General features: G+C 49.0%; 10 protein-coding genes across 10 annotated transcripts; 7 read left to right on the top strand and 3 right to left on the bottom strand.

Annotated features, from left to right (window-relative positions):
* Positions 1-79: 79 nt before the first annotated feature.
* On the top strand, positions 80-1,843 carry P175DRAFT_0469945 (kynureninase; the record flags this gene model as incomplete). Its single annotated transcript, XM_040895022.1, has 4 exons — positions 80-405; positions 466-803; positions 882-1,359; positions 1,428-1,843. Exons 1-4 carry the CDS (start codon positions 243-245, stop codon positions 1,841-1,843), a joined length of 1,395 nt encoding a protein of 464 aa, XP_040755606.1. The 5' UTR covers positions 80-242.
* A 388-nt stretch (positions 1,844-2,231) lies between these two features.
* On the bottom strand, positions 2,232-3,169 carry P175DRAFT_0527662 (cytochrome c oxidase subunit 7; the record flags this gene model as incomplete). The annotated part of the gene is made up of 5 exons (XM_040899543.1): positions 2,232-2,261; positions 2,364-2,395; positions 2,454-2,514; positions 2,604-2,682; positions 3,153-3,169. The coding sequence occupies 5 exons, from the start codon at positions 3,167-3,169 to the stop codon at positions 2,232-2,234; spliced, it is 219 nt and encodes a 72-aa protein (XP_040755605.1).
* Positions 3,170-3,269: 100 nt separating this feature from the next.
* On the top strand, positions 3,270-5,947 carry P175DRAFT_0497323 (uncharacterized protein). Its single transcript, XM_040896257.1, has one exon. The coding sequence runs from the start codon at positions 3,394-3,396 to the stop codon at positions 5,884-5,886; it is 2,493 nt and encodes an 830-aa protein (XP_040755604.1). The 5' UTR covers positions 3,270-3,393; the 3' UTR covers positions 5,887-5,947.
* A 105-nt stretch (positions 5,948-6,052) lies between these two features.
* Positions 6,053-8,179, top strand: P175DRAFT_0497322 (uncharacterized protein). Its single transcript, XM_040896256.1, has 3 exons — positions 6,053-6,656; positions 6,742-6,917; positions 7,013-8,179. Exons 1-3 carry the CDS (start codon positions 6,469-6,471, stop codon positions 7,780-7,782), a joined length of 1,134 nt encoding a protein of 377 aa, XP_040755603.1. The 5' UTR covers positions 6,053-6,468; the 3' UTR covers positions 7,783-8,179.
* Positions 8,177-9,149, bottom strand: P175DRAFT_0505889 (thiamine-binding protein; the record flags this gene model as incomplete). The annotated part of the gene is made up of 4 exons (XM_040898142.1): positions 8,177-8,240; positions 8,426-8,528; positions 8,765-8,870; positions 9,072-9,149. 4 exons carry the CDS (start codon positions 9,147-9,149, stop codon positions 8,177-8,179), a joined length of 351 nt encoding a protein of 116 aa, XP_040755602.1.
* A 1,221-nt stretch (positions 9,150-10,370) lies between these two features.
* On the top strand, positions 10,371-11,253 carry P175DRAFT_0497321 (uncharacterized protein). Its single transcript, XM_040896255.1, has one exon. It carries the CDS (start codon positions 10,450-10,452, stop codon positions 10,786-10,788), a length of 339 nt encoding a protein of 112 aa, XP_040755601.1. The 5' UTR covers positions 10,371-10,449; the 3' UTR covers positions 10,789-11,253.
* Positions 11,254-11,508: 255 nt separating this feature from the next.
* On the top strand, positions 11,509-12,684 carry P175DRAFT_0427678 (inositol-pentakisphosphate 2-kinase; the record flags this gene model as incomplete). The annotated part of the gene is made up of 2 exons (XM_040893260.1): positions 11,509-12,345; positions 12,481-12,684. The coding sequence occupies 2 exons, from the start codon at positions 11,509-11,511 to the stop codon at positions 12,682-12,684; spliced, it is 1,041 nt and encodes a 346-aa protein (XP_040755600.1).
* Positions 12,685-13,540: 856 nt separating this feature from the next.
* P175DRAFT_0426837 (nitroreductase family protein) lies at positions 13,541-14,364 on the top strand (the record flags this gene model as incomplete). The annotated part of the gene is made up of 3 exons (XM_040893200.1): positions 13,541-13,906; positions 13,981-14,095; positions 14,159-14,364. The coding sequence occupies 3 exons, from the start codon at positions 13,541-13,543 to the stop codon at positions 14,362-14,364; spliced, it is 687 nt and encodes a 228-aa protein (XP_040755599.1).
* Positions 14,249-15,636, top strand: P175DRAFT_0497318 (chitin deacetylase). Its single transcript, XM_040896254.1, has 4 exons — positions 14,249-14,364; positions 14,429-15,005; positions 15,082-15,446; positions 15,515-15,636. Exons 2-4 carry the CDS (start codon positions 14,680-14,682, stop codon positions 15,565-15,567), a joined length of 744 nt encoding a protein of 247 aa, XP_040755598.1. The 5' UTR covers positions 14,249-14,364; positions 14,429-14,679; the 3' UTR covers positions 15,568-15,636.
* A 208-nt stretch (positions 15,637-15,844) lies between these two features.
* Positions 15,845-18,196, bottom strand: P175DRAFT_0520149 (chaperonin-containing T-complex subunit CCT8). Its single transcript, XM_040899142.1, has 3 exons — positions 18,038-18,196; positions 17,539-17,909; positions 15,845-17,429 (listed from the first exon to the last, which is right to left on the bottom strand). Exons 1-3 carry the CDS (start codon positions 18,094-18,096, stop codon positions 16,075-16,077), a joined length of 1,785 nt encoding a protein of 594 aa, XP_040755597.1. The 5' UTR covers positions 18,097-18,196; the 3' UTR covers positions 15,845-16,074.
* Positions 18,197-18,441: the final 245 nt, after the last annotated feature.

Here is an 18,441-nt window from a genome sequence, read left to right as displayed (position 1 = left end):
GGGGGGCGGAACATCATCCGGGTTCCCAATCTATAGGAACTTAACCCTGCAGGAAGAAGAAGAAGAAGAAGCAACGAGCGCCACTAATCCCCCCTCTCGATCAATCCTGCCTAGCTATAAAGCGGTTGCTAAGACCAAGGCTCCAAGGGGGAGAATGATGTTTGTCCCAGGTGCTTTGTGAATTTTGATCTGTTCTCCTCTACTACAACACTCATTTCTGCTGGTCCAGCTCGCATCCCATCATGTCCTACCACTTCGATCATTCAAAGCCCGTATTCCCGGAAGATGCAGCGTCTAAGGATTATGCTACTTCCTTGGATGCGGCAGATCCTCTAGCAGTATTTCGCGAGAAATTCATTCTCCCCTCAAAAGCTAACATTGCCTGCAAGAAGCTTGCAAAGCCAAGTAGGTGCTACAACAGAATCTCGTGGATGTGAATTTTGTCACTGATACAATATGCTTCAGACCTCTCATCGGAGCCATGTATCTACTTCTGTGGTAACTCCTTGGGTGTTCAGCCCAAGGCTACTGCAAAGTACCTAGAGGCTCAGTTAGACACTTGGTCGTCAATTGGGGTCAACGGTCACTTTACCAACCTCGAAGATTCCCCTCTTAAATCATGGCAACTGCTGGCCGAACAAGCCGCTGGCTCGATGTGTAAAATTGTGGGAGCATTGCCAGACGAAGTTGCGGCGATGGGAACGCTGACGGCGAACCTACACCTGTTGCTGGCAAGCTTCTACAAGCCAACTTCTCCCAAACACAAAATCCTCATGGACTGGAAGGCCTTCCCAAGCGATCATGTAGGTTCCACCAAGCCATTCACAACGCTGGCGCTGTGTCCTCCATATTGTTCACTGGGATGCTAAGAGTGATATTAGTACGCTATCGAGTCCCATCTTGCATGGCATGGCCTAGATCCCCAAACGTCAATGGTACTCATTGGCCCCAACGAAAACGAATACGAGATCCCCACGGAGAAAATTCTCTCCTCTATTGATGAGCATGCGGATGAAGCAGCTCTCATTCTCCTTCCGGGTATTCAGTACTACACCGGACAGCTCTTTGATATCCAGAAGATCACAGCCTATGCCCAATCAAAAGGACTTGTGGTCGGATGGGACCTGGCGCATGCGTATGGTAATGCGGAGCTAAAGCTACATGATTGGAACGTAGATTTCGCGGTGTGGTGCACCTATAAATATGGCAATGCTGGGCCGGGAGCTATGGGCGGGCTCTTCGTTCACCAACGCCACGGTGCCGTCGACTACAGCGAAGGAGAAGATGCCCCCAAGTTTCGACACAGACTAACTGGTTGGTATGGAGGCGATATGTCTGTGAGATTCAAGATGGACAACAGTAAGTATCTATCTCTCGTTAGCATTCGTAGCTATCCGAAGAGTGAACGCTAACATGACTGCCGGCAGAGTTCAAACCAATTCCAGGAGCGGGTGGCTTCCAACTTTCAAATCCGTCGGCCATCGACCTTGCTGCCCTTTGCGCTTCCCTTTCCATCTTTGACGAGACGTCAATGACTGAGCTGCGCAAGAAATCCATCCTGTTGACAGCATACCTTGAGTATCTGCTGCTCAAGGACACAACCGATGAGTCACGGCCATTCCGCATCATCACCCCGACAAATCCTGACGCAAGAGGGGCTCAACTTAGTTTGCTGCTAAGACCTGGTCTGCTGCAAAACGTCGCTAGCAGATTGCAGGATGCGGCGATTATTTGCGATAAGAGAGAGCCTGGTGTTGTACGTGTTGCGCCTGCCCCTTTGTATAACACATTCGCAGAGGTGTGGACATTTGTACAGCAGTTCAAGGCTGCCTTGGATAGTTAATGGTTTTTCTTCTCTGATTATCCTTTGATGTTTTATAAAGTTAGCGTCTAACAATAAAATACAAGAAAAGTAAGAAAAAATCTCCTGAAGTTAGTAATACTAATTCAATATTATACTCTGTAAGAATGCCTGTTAGTTCAAGACCTCAGTAATATAGAGCAAGCCAGCAGATCTTTAATGAAACTTTGAATTCAGATTCTAAACATCCACACACAGGAGAGTATTAAGCTGAGGAAAGGATTCACACATTGGCACCCTAGCTTATATACAACGTCAAAAAGATCTTTCACTCAACCAACCCCTCACAAAAATAGAGATACACCGCCAGTTAGCTCAGGGAGCACTGGTTTGAGTTAGGCAACACGGAATCAGCATGGCGGGGAATTATTTATGCCTTGCCGAACCAGGTCTTGTGGCCCTGTTATCGCAATGTTAGCATCTCATCTGAAAACTCCGCAAAGGTCTTTCAAGATCCGGTGTATCCAGCAGGATTCATAGGCAAATGTGAAGGAGCACTTACGAAGACCATACGGCACATGCCGTAGGTAGTGGCTAGATTCGAGTTAGCCAGGTCTGGCTCCCAAAAAAAGAACGTCTATGAATAACTCACCGAGGCCCAGGCCGTAGACAGAGAGGAGGTAGGGGTACATAACGTAACCGCTACGGGAGGTCTGCAGAATTGAAAACCCTCGTCAATACCAGATCGCTGCTGTTGGGTGTATCGCGGGACGTGTATGGGCTGATGTGGGAATCAACTAACCTTCCACCATTGGCGCTTGCCGTCGTGCTGCTGGAAGAGACGCTGGTAGTAGGGGACGCGGTTCTCACGGAAGACGAATCTGTAATGGAGGAAGAACAATAATTAGCAAGGGCTGAGGCACAATTGCAATGTGGCTGAGGGGGGCGGATCTCGATCAATCAAGGTGTGCGGATTTCAAAGTCGAATTCCGAGTCAATTAACGGGCTGTGCGGGCTGGGATAGTGAACGGTGCATTGACGGAAGACCTACCCGGCCATGCGAGGAACTGTGCGGTTGAACATGTTGACGGTGTTCGAATGCGATGAGAGAGGTGGTGAGGGGAGAGAAACAGCACCGATGAAGTCGAGCAAGTAACGATCAGTTGATGTTCTGGAGTGTGGATCCGGATGCAACTCGATGAGCACGTGACTTCCCTCGATCTTCCGCCTTCCAGATGTGAGAGCTTATTAATATCACGTGATATCAAAATCGCAATATGTTGATTGGCTCTCTAATCTGTTTAGCCCCTTTTTAACATCACGTGACCTGCGGATTAACTATAACCCGCACCCGGAGGAGATCTTCATATGCTTCACGTCAGCAACCGGCTAACCTCATTCGGGAAAGATGGTTTTTGGGTGCCTCCGGGATCCTAAAAAGTGTTCTGGAAAGCTCACCGTGCGGAGGTTGGGGAACTGATGAGCGCCTGTTTTTATATTCAACGCCGAATGCAGCCTGTCTCTTTTAATTGCAGAAGGCAGGATGGTTAGGTTCCTTTCGATTATCCCCTATCGACCTCCCTTTAAGCCTCATGCGCCCGGCTCTTCTCCGACTGCTGAGGAGGCCATCAGCGCTCTCAGTCATTGATTCCTTAATATCCTCACCCCTTGGGATTGAACAGTTGGAGAATGGACTTAGACATATCTGCTGTCGTTGCGAAACGCTGAACCCACGCTTTCAAAACCGCGCTTCGCGTATTAAACCGGGTAAACCAGCTCACAACGAGCTCCCGAGCCGTGCCACAAGACACGCCTCCGGATTTCGCGTACATGAAATTCGAACTCTGCCGACAAATTCAGGCATAAATAGCGAGTCTGGGAGATCCATATCCAACGGAGATTCACCTGTGAGCTGGAAACAATTGGGGTTAGATCCCGAACGACTCGAACTCGAGTCTGATGTGGGCCATACACGCGACATCGGGACACGTTTAGTCGATGACCCATCCCATCAAACCGATTTCTCTCTTTGGCTTGAATTGCTTCGATATCGACAACGACGCTATGGAGATAACGGAACATTGGATATCTGGGAGGGATTGATGACGCGAGTTGGCGGACTACACCTACCAGTGGAAGGAGAAACTTCGGATGTCCTCTGGCAAAGCTTTGTGGACTTGGGATTTAAGCGGCAGGGTATTTTGAACGAGCTGGCCGATTACTCTCTAGTCCTGTGGAACAAAACGGGGAAACGGTGGCCCCGGCTTTATCAAAGCATCGTGGGCGAGTTTATTCAGCGTGGAATGACGCATCAGGCTGTGAACTGGCACAAACGTCTTCAGCACCCTCATTTATCAAGGCCAAATGATATATTCCAGTGCTTTAAACCGATAGCATCCTTCTCTACCAATCCGGTGAGACACCCGGCTGGTTTCGCGAGGCCACAAGAATGGACATTGGCTTCGAGACTATCCGCATTGCGGACGATCTGCAAATACACAAAAGGCCACCGTGTGTACGGCTTGGTTCTCTCCGCCTTATTAGAAGAAGGTAGTCTTAAAGAAGCACTCCAGATGCATCATTTCCTGGTTCAGCGGGGTGACCATCCGCGATCCTACGATGACCTCCGGTCGCTGCTTCAATACACAAAGGGGCACGGTTCCATCAGCACCTACAACCAACTCCGTCAATATGCAAAGCGCCGGTTTTTCAAGCAACACAAGCAGACCGAAGCTGTGGATTTAGATACTCCCACGGACGAATCCTCGAAGTCCAATCCCGGAGAGTGGATGGAGGAAAAGCAGTTTAAAGATGATTTTGGAGCCCGAATATTCGCGACAAAAGCTCTTAACTTTGAAATGATCCTTTCCGGACTGAAGATGTTTGGCGTGCCTGCCATTGGACCCCAATCGTTGCGAGAGATGGCTACAAGAGCTCGGGGGAGCCAAGATATACTGAAAAAACTCGGGCAGCTGGAAGAAGGAGGCATTTCGATTGGAAATAGCGTCTTTTCGAGACTATTGCGCAGGCTAGCGATAGAAAATCGCGAAATTGTCCTTTCCGATCTCATTGGCAGTGACCAGCATCCGGACATGCTTGAAGACGCAGAGACGCAGGAATCATTACTGGTGGGCTACTACACTGTGCGTGATTGGCGACAGTATAATTTAACCCTAGCAGTCCTGAGGGAGCTGCTTGGAGAAGGACCGAAGTTATTTGATGTGCATATTCGGAAACACATCGCGGCGGGTGAATGGGCCATGACGTCCAAAGTAGTTGATGAGATGCTCGCCCAGAGTGCTATCCCATCTAGCGAGACTATCACGTTCATGGTCAAACAAGCTTTGAGCCTGCGCAAACCGGGAGTCGGGCCAGTCCAGCAACCAAACGTTTGTCCTACGCAGGAAGTAACGTTTGTCTTTCGTGTCTTACAACGTATCGTCCAAGCCGGCGCAGAGGTATCTCCAAGACTTTGGATCGAATTGATCAAGCGGTTTGGAATGACCGATAACTGGGACGAGTTAAGATCATGTTGTCTCTGGCTAGCTCGCCACTATTCTCCTCACCATACCCTCGCGACCCCTAAATCTTCTGAGAGCGCACAGTCCATTACCCCTATACTCCCCCGCGCCCACAACCACCAAATTCTCCGAAGAATTTTCACCCGTCAGCTGCAGGATGCTATTATCGCCTGGGGGTTCACCATCCAACCTCCTAGCAGGGTTAGGACCTACCTGGCGACCGGCGTGAAGGGGGACAAACTCGTCCCGTTTGTGCGTGGTATAGTCCTCCTGCGCGAACTTAAACAGATAGGGGTTCATCTTCAGCTGCGGCGTATCCCTCGCACGTGCCGTCAACGGTTTACTATTCTCTACGGTCGGCCGATATTCTCCAACCGACCGAAAAACCGGGCGTTGCGGCGAGAGAATCCTTACGTGGCCGAGCAGGTAATTGCGGATATCAACCGAGCATGGGGAGAGCCACTCTTTAGCGATCAGGAACGCAACCGCTTAGACCGAGCGATGTATACGCCTAGCTATCGACCACGGCCTCGGGCTCGCCTTGGCCCAAGCACTGTACAGTAGTAGATATGATTTTAGAATAATATATAACCTAGTTAACTATAGTGACAAGATGGAAAATTACTGAGAATGGCTATGTTCGGCTCCGCCACAACAGGCTGGCGCGTCCTAATCGTCAGCGCTGACAAGCGATTTGCGCCTAAGAATAGCGTAGAGCCCAGACATCGCCATCATCGTCCTGGCAATCGATTGATTTGATTGCTTGCCAAAGTTCAGGAGACGGCTCTGGCTCCACATTTGCTCTCAAATCGACAGCCTTTTTTGTCTGGGCCATAAAGAATGAAAATAGGGTCGGGGTGGAGTGAGCCCAGTGTTGTTGCCTTGGGATGTTTCGGATTATTGACGTCCTTTTATTCTTTGCTCACTCGACTTCTCTGAAATTCATTCTTATTTTTAAAAGTACCCTTACTCGATCCTCCATTTCATCTCGATCGGTCCTCAACCTGACACCTCTCACATCGACCTTCGCCCCTTGGACTCCAGACCAGACACCCCTCCACTTATCGCGATCTTACCTGACCTCACCTACTATCTGTCTGCTGCTGCTGCCTTATCGCACTGTGTATATAGCACCACTAAAGAGAAATGCTGGGAGCAGGAATTCTGGCTCTCCTCCCGTTGGCAGCGGCGTCCTCACTTCTCCCCCGACAAACTGCATGCAATAACTCGCCGAGTCTGTGCTCCAAGTCCTATGGCGACATTACGCACCTAGGGGCGCACGACAGCCCGTTTTTGCGGGATTCGTCGACGTCGAATTCGATGTTTGGGAATCAGTGAGTTGGCAAAGTGCTTAACTACGGGGAAATATAGTCGTCGCTGACTTGTGGATCCTTTTTTTTTTTTTTTTTTCGTGTTTAGGTACTACAACACTACTGTTCAACTCAGTGCTGGCGTCCGGTTAGTAACAGCCCAGGTGCATAAGAGCGATTCCGAATGGCATCTGTGTCACTCGGGCTGTAGTTATTTGGATGCTGGGAAGTTGAGTACGTGGTTGGCGGAGATTAAGACTTGGCTGGATTCTAACCCCAACGACGGTGAGTTCTGGCATGCATGGTTGCTGCTGCTGCTGCTGTTGGTTGGTTGCATGGGATACTCTGATCTGATGCTAACTACGATTTCACTTGCACAGTCGTTACTGTCCTCCTGGTGAATTCGGATGACGCTACAGCCTCCGACCTCAATTCCGAGTTTGAGACAGCGAATATCACAGACTACGCGTACACACCAACGTCACAGACCTCCGCGCCGAGCTCCTGGCCCACCCTGCAAGAACTCATCAACAATGGAACGAGACTGGTGACCTTTGTGGCCTCGTTAGACGCCTCCAGCAATACAGTAGCGCCGTATCTCATGGACGAGTTTACATACGTCTTCGAAAACCCATACGATGTCGCGTCGCCGTCAAATTTCTCCTGCCAGCCCCAACGGCCCTCCAGCGTCAAGAACGATATTTCCGCGGCACTCTCGGACAACATGCTCCCGCTGATGAACCACTTTCTCTACGAGACCATACTTCTGAACGTGCAGGCCCCTAATGCCAGCTACGTATCCACGACGAACGCTGCGTCCGGAGGGGTCGGCAACCTTGGCACCGCAGCGTCCAATTGCACGACTGCCTACGGCCGTCAACCAGCTTTCATCCTGGTCGATTTCTTTGACCAGGGCCCGGCCATCAAGACCGTGGATAGTCTCAATGGCATCACCGATGCTGTCGGCCGCACAAACGTTACATCTGTGACCCAGGCACAGGAGAGCGCAGCCTCGACTTACTCGAATGTTTTCAAGGGTCTGGTGGATCTCGTTCAGAAGGCCCAAGCCGGAGCGAACCCAAGTATGGGTGAATGGATCTGGGCTGGTGGCGACTGGGGAAGCCTACTCGGTGGAGGTATCACTTTATAAGCATGATTCCATTGTCTTGCCTTCCTTTCTCTTCTTTTTCTCCTTTTAGCTATGTTTAGCTTTCGTCATCCTTTCTTTTGTAATATTTATAGTCTGGTTGGACATATGCAGGATTCTCAAGGCTGTTACGGATCTCAGTCACCGCAGTGTTTGGATAGTTATACATAATCAGGTCGACGTGTTATATAGTGCATAGGATCGGCGTTTTGGCAATCTGTCCTGGCCAGAAATTGAGTCGTTTCAGCAGAGACGACATCTGACTGTTTTGTGTCCATCAGTGACTTTTAATCTAGTGGGTAGAATATATAAGATCAGCTTTTTTGTGTCGAGTATCTATTCCGTAAAAAACTGCCATTTATAGCTCAGCTGTGACCACGGAAGAGTTTCCAACCATTTACTTCCCCAGCAACTCGCGGACCTTGTTAACCTTGTCTTCGAAGGACTGGACCTTGTCGGTTCTACAGAGATGAAATCCAGCCAGTCAGCCAGTCAGCCAGGGAAGTATTTTCGGTAGCCTCTTTGCCGCGAGGAATGCAAAATCCGAAAAATAGAGACAAGCACAGTCGTGATTAAAATAAATAAATAATAATAATAAATAAAGGGAAGTAGGGGGAGAAGGCAGGCAGAGAACAAAAATACGCACCTCGAACCAACCCGGATATCAGTCTGGATCCTCACGATTCCCTGCTGGTGTAGGAGAGTGTGCGCCTGACCAATGACCTGATGTACTTTGTCCCAGGGCCCTTCTATTTGTATGAAGCGGGACAGTCAGCCATTAGGCAGTGATCAATAGCAATGAGTTACACGGCATCAACAAAACAGATCTGCAAGGAATTCGAGTTGAGGATGAGTGTGTGCAGCAGTACACACAGAGTAGCAGTACAGACAGAGCACAGCCTCAAAGGGCTTTATTCAACATTCAACAATGACTGCTGGGGATGCAGGGTGAGGATAGGATTGCGACCATCAACAAAATACATACCGAGAGTTGTCCCGGCCGAATGCATGACGTACTTCAAGCCGCATTGTTCAACGAGGCGTTGGACATCTGCAATTTGGGCCGATACTGACGGAGAGGAAGTGCCAATCTATTATTATTATTGCATTGCAGTGGTTGGTTGGTTAGTAAGTGCATATGGTCTTGTGGTGGGGAAGAGACAGAGAAAAAGAGAGAACAGAGTAGACAGCATCAGGCGGCGATACAGCGAGGTCAGCAACCCGGAGAGAACCGGATGCATATTTCAGTACGGAGGAGGAGAAGGGAAGAAGTTGAAGCAGAAGGAACGCACAGGAATCAAGCAGAAATCCGCGGTGCAATGAGGAGGAGTTGGGATGGAAGCGAGAGACATGTCACTGCTGGTGGCCATTTCTAGAGCAGGAGAGGAGTGTACTCTGTAGTTGTTTTTATTGCTTCCTGATTCTGAATCTGATTAATTTACCAGAGGAACTATTGATGCGATGCAAGATGAGAGAAGAGACGGGGTTGGAGAGGAAGACAGGCTGGAGAGAATCTGGTGACGAATTAAAACATTACTATTCATTGCCCCTCTTCTCTCTCTCTCTCTCTCTCTCTCTCTCTCTTTCTCTTTCTCCATAAACCATCAAGAGTCCTCTAACACATTTCTTCAGAGAATCAGTGGGAATACATCTGGTCTACTTATAGATAGTACTCTGTACGTCTATACAATACTACACCCATCCAAAGCCACATACTGACTACACCCATTAGCATTGAAACCGGGAATCCACCGCGATCATTCCTATAGTCATCCAAAAGACCCAACATTCCATCTTAGCGACCCCTGTTGATCAATCACTTTCTTCGCATGAGCACAGTTTCTGATAGTTAGCGACCGGGATCGGCCTACCTGCACCGTCAGTTTGTGCTTCTATTTTCTGGTGCCTTTCCTGTTGGGTTCTAGTATGATTAGCAGGGAAGAAAATGCACGGCACAAGATAATCCAATTAATCTTCCACTCCAATAGCCTCTTCTTATTTTTTTTGGGGTTCTTTTTTGGTCTTTGGATCTGAATCCGAAAACAATCCTAAGTCTAGTGAGGGGAACCTCTCTCTCCCTGTTTCTGACACCTGTTATCGCTCACCAGTCGTACAGAGTGGCCTTGTCTTGGTCCCTGTATCCATATGCAGTGTAGTACGGATATATTGTACAAGAGAGGAGGCAGCAAGAGAGAGACTGGTGAAAAAGCGGGGGATAAAATGTCCTGAAGAGGATTAAGCTGGGGTATACATACAGCAAAATGAAATCAATAAGTATAAGAATATACTTAAATCATTTTTCTTTTACTCTTCAGAAAGAACTACGTACTCTGCAGAAGAAACTAAAGTGCGGCGCCATTTCTGGACAACTAAAAAACCAGCTAAGAAAATCATCGAACTCTGGTTCAGGCTATTATAGAGGCAATAATTTATTGACTCGTTAGATTTGCTATCATAGAACTTCTTATAACTCTCTCTCTCTCTCTCTCTCTCTTTTCTTTTTCTTCTTCTTCTTCTTCCTCCACTGCATCTCTTTCCCATCTCTACTACTCCAGGTAGATGTTACTCTTCTCTCTTCCTTGCATAGAAGCCCAAAGGAAATCAACATCCCTGCTGTAGCAAACCATATACCTGGAAGTCTCAGCGTCCCCTCCCAGTACTTTCATTTGTATGCTTTCTTGCAGTTCTTTGACAAATATCTCCTTTTCCCCCAGCCCTCACTGGTTCCATCTTGTTTCTGGCGACCTGACCGCTGCTAACTTAGTATCCAGTCAGCGCCGCCACGACAGTACCCCAGAGGTGTCCGTGCCCAACGCTCTGCAATCCAGTGCTCAGCTGCTCTGGTATGACGCCGTACTTTCGTCCGACACTCGCTTCGTCATTCCACTCTCGTCTGCTTTTCTATTTCTTCCGATCTTGACCCTCATCGTACACATTCTGGGTCTTGCTCTGTTCCAGCAAAATCCGACGGGATTCTTCTGGTTTCCCACCCTTTCTAGTCTATCCTAGCGATCGCGAGTTTATTAACATAGGATTCGCCTAAGACCTGCTAGGTGAGGCGCCACACCTGCTGATACGCTCTAAATCCTGCACCAGGCTCAATACCTGGGTCGAAGACCCTTTACACTAAACGCAATCGGGTTCTGTGCTTCATTAATTATCTCCCGGGGCGCCATTCCTCGCCAGCTCGAACCGGTCAAGCGGATTTCGGACGATATCTCAGCTGAGTAAGGTCACGCCGTAAATAAATAGACTCTAACGAGCTTATTTTCCATCATCTCAGCTCAATTGGTCGACTGCGACGAGGCTCAGCTGCCTGAAAAGAGTAAAAAAAAGAAAGAAAAAAAAGAAAAAAAAGAAAAAAGCAAAACACAGTGTGACCACACAAGTGATACGGTTCACTCTTGTGAACAAGGCTTATACATTTCTTGCAAACCCTTTCTTTTCTATTTCAAGCTAAAATTTCATCTGTGCGCAAGAACCCTTTTTTTTTTTTGGGCTTTTCCCCCAAGTCCTATACTGTTGCCTGAGATTTCCGGCTATTTAATCACGACCACTGTGGCACCTAGGAATCTATACTTGGCTCATAATCCCTCAACTTTTTTTAACCCACTGTCTTATCGGAATAGGCACTTGGGTTCTGTAGGTGTTTGTGCGAAGCGGATAGCTGCCATGGTCGTGTCGGAACAAGATAAATCCAGTACAACTCACCATTTGGCGACTTAACGAATGACGAAGCCCCGGTTGTTAGAGCTCCCCATGGGGGCTCAGCTTATCTACATCGCTGAGGGTGGTGCTAACATTATTTATCGGATTGTGTCACCTGCAACTCCCAGCCGAGGGTCCAAAAATAGCCCTCCACTAGCTGTTTCAAGTGATAATCTATCTGTGCCTGCAGCGTTCAAGGGAAAGCTGCTTCGACTCCGCAAAGACACGGCCGCTGGGGTATCTTACCAAGAGATCGCCCGGAACTTTGACAAGACTATTCGTCCTCTATTTAGACCAGAAGAACTGGTGGATCAGGAACTCGTCTACCTGCCAAATGGACTAGCTCAACGATGCAACGAGCAGCTGCGGGCAGCCGAGCTCGCTGGGAGGCGCCCGAAGAAGAGATGCGGGGTATTCCTCTCCGTCACGGAACCGTTTGGACTTCTCATCACTGACATGACGTCGTTTTCTAATCCCGCAACCGATGTTGCTGAATTGAAACCAAAATGGCTCTTCCAGTCGCCATCTGCTCCCGCTGGGGCTCGAAAATGCCGCACCTGCGCCCTACGAGATATGAAGAACCAGGAATCTCGGAGGGTGGGTGCGTTCGAGGAGCGGTCCTTTTGCCCCCTAGATTTGGTTTCTGACAAGTTTGAGAATGTCCTCCGTGCCACTAAGTTCGTTAAGGGGTATAAAGACCACGTCCGGCTGGCCAGGACACTTTATCGAAACAGTACGCTACTAAAACTACTAGCACACCAGAAGAACCTGAAAGATGTTGGGCTTCTTGGACCCCCGCCGCATTCCCGAGACAAATCCCTAGCAATGACACTAAGAGACTGTACGATGTTTATCAAGGTACCGCGCGACCCGCTCACTCTCTCCCCTCCACCATTTCCCTTTCTGTCCAACGACATTTCGTTTCTACCTTTTCTTTCTTTCTTTCTTTTTTTTTTTTTTACCTGTGAATGGTTCTATGCTAACCAAGCCTAGATGTCTCGCAATGACAGGGGTCTGGTTGAGATTAGACTTGGTGACTTGGATCTCAAAACCGGAACTGGGGGCAAAGCACAATACTGGCTTGACCTTGAGAGTCGGTTGATCAACGAGGGTTGGTACACTGGTGCTAGAACCAACTCCCACCCATGCGACTGTGCCCTCCAAGGCCCACGGGGGCAGTCACCACCTTGCATGTGAGACTTATGGCTCTTTATTTCTTCATCCTACATCTTTTCTTCATGGTCACCTTGATCAGCAATCTAATGGGAACAACAGCATATGTGCTGGAGTTACTACATTCAGTCTTCATGCTACGAAAGTTACTTAATCACGATAGAGATGAACGCGCATTTTTCGGCATTTGTTCTGCATCTGGCTCCCTCAGCTTCGTTTCGTTTCGCTTTCCGGTTCCTTACCCAAATGCTCTGGCGGTCGCATCATTACGCTCTCCTCTTAGCTTCAGCTAGTTTCAGTTAATTTGGTTTTTCTCCTTGCATGTACAGTATTTGGCTTTCCATTATAGTTGGTTCTGTCGGAGCTTTCAAGATTTATACCCTGTTATTTTGATATGGTTTTTATTCGGTATCAATATTATAATTATCATCATCTGGGTGGAAATTTGTTTATTTATTCTTTATTCTTTCCCTTTCCACATACTATAGTCATGTCCTGTTTCACGCGATAGATTCAGAGCTTGTGCTTCTGGACTCTCGAATTTGACCACTACTGTTCCGGGATTTATCTGCTCTGTTTACCTAGTTATATTTCTTTATCTCGGTCAAATCCCTGATTGAATTTATGCATTGAACTGTTGCTGTTGTTGATTTGGAGAATGTGCGTGCCTTAGCTGGGCATTATTATGTATAAGGAGTATGTTTATGTACTCCGCCTTCCAGGGGGACCGTTATTGACTTCTCTCATTTCAATCAACCTAGTAATTATCTCGCCAAATTCTACCATGGCATTGCCACGCCTCATCCCCCGATTTCCTTCTCCTTTTCGATCTTCCTCGTCCCTGTGCAACATTACAAGGTCCTCCCCCCTCACAACCGCAATGATCTCGCGGCCATTTTCGTTATCCTTCTCCGCGGGGGATCAAGCAGCGAGCTCAAGCTCCAAAACCGACACTCTCATCGAATTGGCCAAAGCTCGTCGTACCATCTACAAACTAGGCAAAAGTAGCCCTGTTCCTGACTCCAAAATCGAGGATCTTGTGAATGCAGCTGTTCTCAATGTTCCTAGCTCATTCAATACCCAATCCACCCGGCTAATCGTCCTACTCCACCGCGAACATGAACGTCTCTGGGATATCGTGATCGAAACCTTCGAGGGCCTCGTCAAGGCTGGCACCGTGCCAGAGCAGACCTGGAAGAACCAGACTCTGCCTAAGCTACAAGGCATGAGAGGGGCTGTGGGGACGGTACGTCGTGTTCCAATTTCCCTAGGAAAATATATCTCTCGGGAGGCGTGAACGTAATTGGAAAGGCCCGATAGATTCTCTTCTATGAAGATCCTGCGCATATCAAGCCTTTTTCGGAGAAATTCGCTCTTTACAAAGACCACTTCCAGCCTTGGGCGGATCATTCTAATGCCATGCACCAATATTTCCGTATGTTGCCTATCCTTGCCCCCTTTTGACTGGATTCAAGCCGTTGTTGACTTTTTCTTGCAGTCTGGGCTGGACTCGAGTCCCTCGGGTTTGGTGCGAACCTCCAGCACTATAACCCCCTCATTGATGCTCCTATTGCTAAACAGTGGGACGTTCCGAATGAATGGAGACTTGTTGCACAGTTGGTGTTTGGAAGTCCTGAAGGAGGCCCCGGCGAGAAGGCTCAGAAGCCACTCGAAGACCGAGTCAAGATCTATGGGAAGTTGTAGGTAGGTACATACTTGACCCGATAAACTGTACTGTATACCATCACTAGAACTGTACATCCGATAGAGATAGCCTAGATTGCCCCTATAGAGCTCTTTCCGTTCTCGAGCATTTTCCGTGCCTTCTTTCCATGGCCGATTGCACCTTCTATGGCTATGGAGGCGCTCTTTCCAAAGTTGTCTACATCTTACATCTCAAAATTCTTCAATGTCTACCGTTCTCTCTTTGAATATGGATTCCCTTCTCTGAACGACCTCCTACGTGGCTCACGACTCTATTTATAATTCTCATCATTTATACCAATCCTGAATATCATCATGGTATTTCCTTGTTTACCAGCTTTGACCACTCTCTTTGCCCTCACCTCTGCCACACTCCTTCACAATCCTCACTCCTCGCTATTGAACCTAACAAGCCGGCACATCCAAGTCCCATACGGTATCTACATCCATCACTGCTCCGTCCCCGGCACGGTCGCCCTCACCTTTGATGATGGACCATACATCTACACCCCCGAGCTTCTTGAGCTGCTTTCGTCTCATGGCGCACGATCCACCTTTTTTGTGAACGGTCACAATCTCAACAATAATATCGGGGTCATCCAGCGCATTGTAAATGAAGGACATCAGTTAGCGTCGCATACGTAACTCCCCACCATCTGCCCCTTCTCTCTAGACCAAAGCTCTACAGACTAACTCATTGACCTACCAACTATCCAGCTTTAGCCATGCCAATCTCCCTGTCCTCGACTACGCTGGTATAGTCGAGCAAATGACCATGCTAGAGTCCGCTTTTGCAGACGCCGTCGGAGTCGTGCCTACCTATATGCGGCCGCCGTATCTCGCTGTTAATGACCTTACCTTGGCTGTGATGGCGGATCTCGGATACCATGTTATCGGAGCCAGCGTAGACACTAAGGACTACGAGAACGACCATCCAGATTTGGTTGGGCGCAGCGTGGCGAAGTTCAATAAAGACCTTGATCAGGGTGGCACTATCGTCCTGGCTCATGATATTCACCAGCAGACGGTGCAAACGCTGGCGCATATCATGTTGGATGAGATCTTCGAACGGGGATTGCAGCGTATGTGTATTCTTTTTCAACTCCCGGCCTCTTACTTCGCTTTGTTGTCGGCACTAACAGATTACTAGCTGTGACGGTGGGAGAATGTCTTGGTGATCCGGAGGAAGAATGGTATCGTTGAATTACTACTGTTATGTCGTATATTGTTATCCCATCGCTCTGTTTCTTAGAAAAATCGATTTGATTTGGACCTGAACTGGTTATAAACTGTAGGTTGTAGGGGTTATACGTGCGCGCGATACTCTGATACTTCTGGTACTTCTAGTAGAGGACGGTTCCACAGCAACCATTATCAAAACACTTGGGAAAATTCTTTAGGGACGTTGTCTGAATATATAAGCGAATATTACCACTACCTGAGTACACCTTAGGCTTTATACACATCCACTGCGGTCGATAATAGACTTTTCATGATCTCGTATCTTTCTTTCTATCACAGGCTCACATTTTAGACCGCTCCACTGCTTCACCCCAACACGGAGCGGAAAAGATAAAAAGAATATGCTAGGGTTTTGATTATTTTTTTTTTCCAACGAAAGAAGAAAGAGGAGGAGGAAGAAGAGGTAGAAGTAGTAAAAGTAGTAGTAGTAGTAGTAGTAGTAGTAGTGATAAATTATGGTGTAAAGAACTAATCCTCATCCCAGTTGGGGTTAGGACCAGGGGGCTTGGGCCCACCAGCCTGTCGAGCAACGATGATCTGATCCACACTGAGAACGGTCCGGGCAGCCTCACTGGCTAGACGAATAGCCCAGCTCTTGGAGGCAAGCAGGTCAAGGATACCTTCTTCCACGGCGTCGAGGGTACCAGCGGACGAGGTCGCCTCGAGATCAACACCGGTAGTCCAGTAGGGTTCTTCATCAGCTTCGGAGCTGCCCTCTTCCTCTTCCTGTCCATCCTCCTCCTCTTCCTCATCTTCCTCTTCATCTTCATCGGAGGAAGATTCGGCGTCGTCGGCAGTGGTGGCAGTGGCGGCGGCGTTCTTGGTGGTGCGGTGGTGAGCGGTGTATAGGCGCGAGAGAACCTCTGTGGCATCTAAACCGGCGGATTCGGCGAGCGTGCGAGGGATCACCTCGAAGGCTTCGGCGTACTTGCGGATAGCATGTTGCGGGAGACCGGGGGTTCGGTCGGCGAAGGCGGAGATGCGCTCGACAAGCTGGACTTCCGTAGCTCCAGCGCCGGGCACGAGACGCGCGTCCTTGGTAATGGCCTTGACAGCGTTGACACCGTCATCAATGGCGCGCTCAACGTCATCGAGATGATTCTGGGTGGCGCCGCGGAGGACGATGGTGGAGGTGCGGGTGACAGCGGTGGAATCTTCCTGGCGGAAGACGGTGACACGGTCGCCGCCGATCTCAGTTGTCTCAACAATGTCAACGGAACCCATTTCGTCGGGCATGGGGGCGCCTAGGCGGGCGAGAGGGGTGGCGCCAACAACGCGACACAGTCGCCGAAGCTCGTACTTGGAGAGAATCTTGATCACAAGGATATTGAAGCGGTTGAGGTAGTGCAGGGCGAGGTCACCGACGGCAGCGCCGGCGACGACAACGCGGAGACCGGAGTCGTAGAGTTCCTTGATGGTGGATTCGAGACGATCTTCTTCGCCCTTAGTGAAGTCGAGCATCTCCTGTGCGTTCTTGAGGAGCACGGTGCCCTTGGTTTCGGTTTGGGAGATGTCGATGGGGCAGCTGAAGACACCGACCTTGGCCTTGTGGGCTTTCTTCACTGTACCTTCGGGTTCACGGCCGAAGACCATTCCTTTCACCACGCGTGATTGTTCCAGACTGCCTCCCATAATCTTTACTACGCGGACATTGTCGACGTTGAAGTTGACAGGGTTCTTGGGCAGGACGGCGAGAACCGCCTCTGCGACGAGGGAAGCCAGGAGCTCCTCGGTTCCAGACTGCTTACTGGCGACGACTGTGCGAAGGGCCTTGGTGAGTTCGGTCTGGGAGCGCAGGTCCTTCAAGCGATCCACCTCGAGATCTAGAATTTGCCATGTACCGTTAGCACGCCGTAAATAAGAATGAAGTATCTCGTGACAAGCGAGTTTCTTCTCCGCCTCCTCCTCCTCCTCCAAAGTAAATCCACTCACCTTCTAGTACTTTAAGAGCAAAGTTCTGTGCCTTCTCATAACCCTGAGTAATATCGCTCGTCTTCAAACCTAGTCGTAGCAATTCTTCCGCCTTCTTCAGCAGTTCTCCCGCCAAAACGATAACGAGATTAGTTCCGTCACCCATCTCCGCGTCCTGCTGTTGACTCGCCATCACCAGCAGCTTAGCTGCAGGGTGGACCACATCCAGCTCCCGCAGGATTACAGCCGCATCTGAGGTGAGAATCATCTTCTGCAGGTGGTTGATGACGATCTTGTTGCGGCCATATGGACCAAGCGATGTTTGGACGGTCTGGGAGATAGCCTGGCAGGCTTCGATGTTACGGATGACAGCACCATCTTCTGCGTCATGACTATACAAAATTCATTGTCAGCTGGAAATATTCTTCCCTGCTAGGCTCAAAGGGTTCCTTTTTTTCCCCTTTTTGATTTTGGAAGATCTGGCGGGGGGGAGGGGGGAGGGACAGTGGGCGTCGCTTACCTTTGGTACCCAGGCTTGAAAAGACCGGCCTGGGAAGGTCCGGGAAGAGACAATGACATGATGAAAGGAACAATTCCTCTCGAATTAGACGGGTCGCTAGATGAGGAAGACGAATGGACGGGGAGGGAGTCGACCACAATACTGTCCTGAAGCTGGCCGCAGCACCGGGGATTTTTTGATGGAGCTTCGAGACGGTCTGGCGGCGGGTGTTTGTTTGGTTTGCACCCCGAGGGGCTAGGGCATTTCCTTTTTCGGGTTATCCTTCACTCCGCCAAAGATGGAAAAAAAAAAAAAAGAAAGAAAGAAAGAAAGAAAAAAAGTATTATTATTACTAGGAGAGCATATTCATTATCATCCTATATTACAGGCGTAGAGTAGTTCTGAATCGGCAGTTGTGCTGAAAA

Source organism: Aspergillus ochraceoroseus, assembly GCF_002846915.1.
Source record: "Aspergillus ochraceoroseus IBT 24754 chromosome Unknown P175scaffold_1, whole genome shotgun sequence".
Classification (NCBI taxonomy): Eukaryota; Fungi; Ascomycota; class Eurotiomycetes; order Eurotiales; family Aspergillaceae; genus Aspergillus; species Aspergillus ochraceoroseus.
The sequence above is the reverse complement of the archived record's forward strand: the minus strand, read 5'-3'. Positions and strand labels throughout refer to the sequence as shown.

Excerpts from the sequence above, each read along its gene's own strand:
- P175DRAFT_0497323 (XM_040896257.1), top strand. The coding sequence starts at position 3,394 with ATGCGCCCGGCTCTTCTCCGACTGCTGAGGAGGCCATCAGCGCTCTCA.
- P175DRAFT_0497322 (XM_040896256.1), top strand. The coding sequence starts at position 6,469 with ATGCTGGGAGCAGGAATTCTGGCTCTCCTCCCGTTGGCAGCGGCGTCC. Across the intron at positions 6,657-6,741 it reads AATTCGATGTTTGGGAATCA|GTACTACAACACTACTGTTC; the intron begins GTGAGTTGGCAA and ends TTTCGTGTTTAG. Across the intron at positions 6,918-7,012 it reads GGATTCTAACCCCAACGACG|TCGTTACTGTCCTCCTGGTG; the intron begins GTGAGTTCTGGC and ends TCACTTGCACAG.
- P175DRAFT_0497321 (XM_040896255.1), top strand. The coding sequence starts at position 10,450 with ATGCTTTCTTGCAGTTCTTTGACAAATATCTCCTTTTCCCCCAGCCCT.
- P175DRAFT_0497318 (XM_040896254.1), top strand. The coding sequence starts at position 14,680 with ATGGTATTTCCTTGTTTACCAGCTTTGACCACTCTCTTTGCCCTCACC. Across the intron at positions 15,006-15,081 it reads CATCAGTTAGCGTCGCATAC|CTTTAGCCATGCCAATCTCC; the intron begins GTAACTCCCCAC and ends CCAACTATCCAG. Across the intron at positions 15,447-15,514 it reads CTTCGAACGGGGATTGCAGC|CTGTGACGGTGGGAGAATGT; the intron begins GTATGTGTATTC and ends ACAGATTACTAG.
- P175DRAFT_0520149 (XM_040899142.1), bottom strand. The coding sequence starts at position 18,096 with ATGTCATTGTCTCTTCCCGGACCTTCCCAGGCCGGTCTTTTCAAGCCT. Across the intron at positions 17,910-18,037 it reads TTCAAGCCTGGGTACCAAAG|TCATGACGCAGAAGATGGTG; the intron begins GTAAGCGACGCC and ends AATTTTGTATAG. Across the intron at positions 17,430-17,538 it reads TGCTCTTAAAGTACTAGAAG|ATCTCGAGGTGGATCGCTTG; the intron begins GTGAGTGGATTT and ends GGCAAATTCTAG.